At 40.2% G+C, this 1,108-nt stretch overlaps 2 protein-coding genes across 2 annotated transcripts in view; both read left to right on the forward strand.

Moving 5' to 3' along the window:
- The window catches only part of LOC115306350 (olfactory receptor 4C46-like), a 6,165-nt gene extending 5,520 nt beyond the window's left edge, over positions 1-645 (forward strand). Inside the window, exon 2 of the mRNA XM_029956693.1 lies at positions 1-645. Within this exon, the coding sequence (XP_029812553.1) occupies positions 1-645 (645 nt within the window).
- The window catches only part of LOC115306340 (olfactory receptor 4P4-like), a 161,688-nt gene that overhangs the window by 36,932 nt on the left and 123,648 nt on the right, over positions 1-1,108 (forward strand). The gene's annotated exons all lie outside the window — the stretch shown is intronic.

The following is a 1,108-nucleotide window of genomic DNA, read 5'->3' on the forward strand; positions in this document are numbered from 1 at the left end:
ATGACCCAAATCTTTGGGGAACATTTCTTTGGAGGTGCTGATGTCATCCTGCTTACTGTGATGGCCTATGACCGCTATGTGGCCATCTGCAAGCCCCTGCACTACACGACCATCATGAGTCGGCGGGTGTGTGGCCTGCTAATGGGAGTGGTGTGGGTGGGAGGCTTTCTTCATGCAATCATACAGATCCTCTTTATCATCCGATTACCCTTCTGTGGCTCTAACGTCATAGACCACTTTATGTGTGATCTGAACCCTTTGCTCAATCTGGCCTGCACTGATACCCATACTCTAGGGCTCTTCGTTGCTGCCAACAGTGGTTTCATCTGTCTGTTAAACTTCCTTCTCTTGATGGTCTCCTATGTGGTCATTCTGCGCTCCCTAAGGTACCACAGCTTGGAGGCAAGGTGGAAAGCCCTCTCCACCTGTGTCTCCCACATCACGGTGGTCGTCTTATTCTTTATACCCTGCATATTTGTGTACATGAGACCCGCAGCTACTTTACCTATTGATAAAGCAGTGGCAGTGTTCTACACTACGATAACTCCTATGTTAAATCCCTTAATCTATACCCTAAGAAACGACCAGATGAAAAATGCCATTAAGAAATTGTGTAGAAGGAAAGCTATTTCAGGGGATAAATAAATATTCCTGGAACACAACATTGATCCAACTGAAGCAAGAATCAAAAGGACATTTTGTATGGTCTTAGCAAGGAATATCTATAGGATAAAGAAGGGAAAAAATGCCTGGGATGAATCATAGACTTGCATTGAAAAGAGCAGAAATGGCTGCAAGAAAAGACCAAAAATGCTAACGCAGGATTATTCTTTGCATATTTGGACAATTCTACCAAATCGAGGCTTAGTTTTACTAGCTTCATTCATGTATATGAATTCATAATCTTTAATTCTAATTTAAGAAATTAAAACTTAAATTCTAAATTAAAATTAAATTGGTATTCAGCATCAATCTCTATAAAACTCCAAAGTAGGCACTGTTAGTATCTCCATTTTATAGGTGAGGAAATAGAAGGGGGAAAGTGTCAAAATAGGTATATGAAGAGTCAGTCATCAGAATCTGATTTATATGCATATATATCATAATT

The sequence above is a fragment of the Suricata suricatta genome, chromosome 11, assembly GCF_006229205.1.
Source record: "Suricata suricatta isolate VVHF042 chromosome 11, meerkat_22Aug2017_6uvM2_HiC, whole genome shotgun sequence".
NCBI lineage: Eukaryota > Metazoa > Chordata > Mammalia > Carnivora > Herpestidae > Suricata > Suricata suricatta.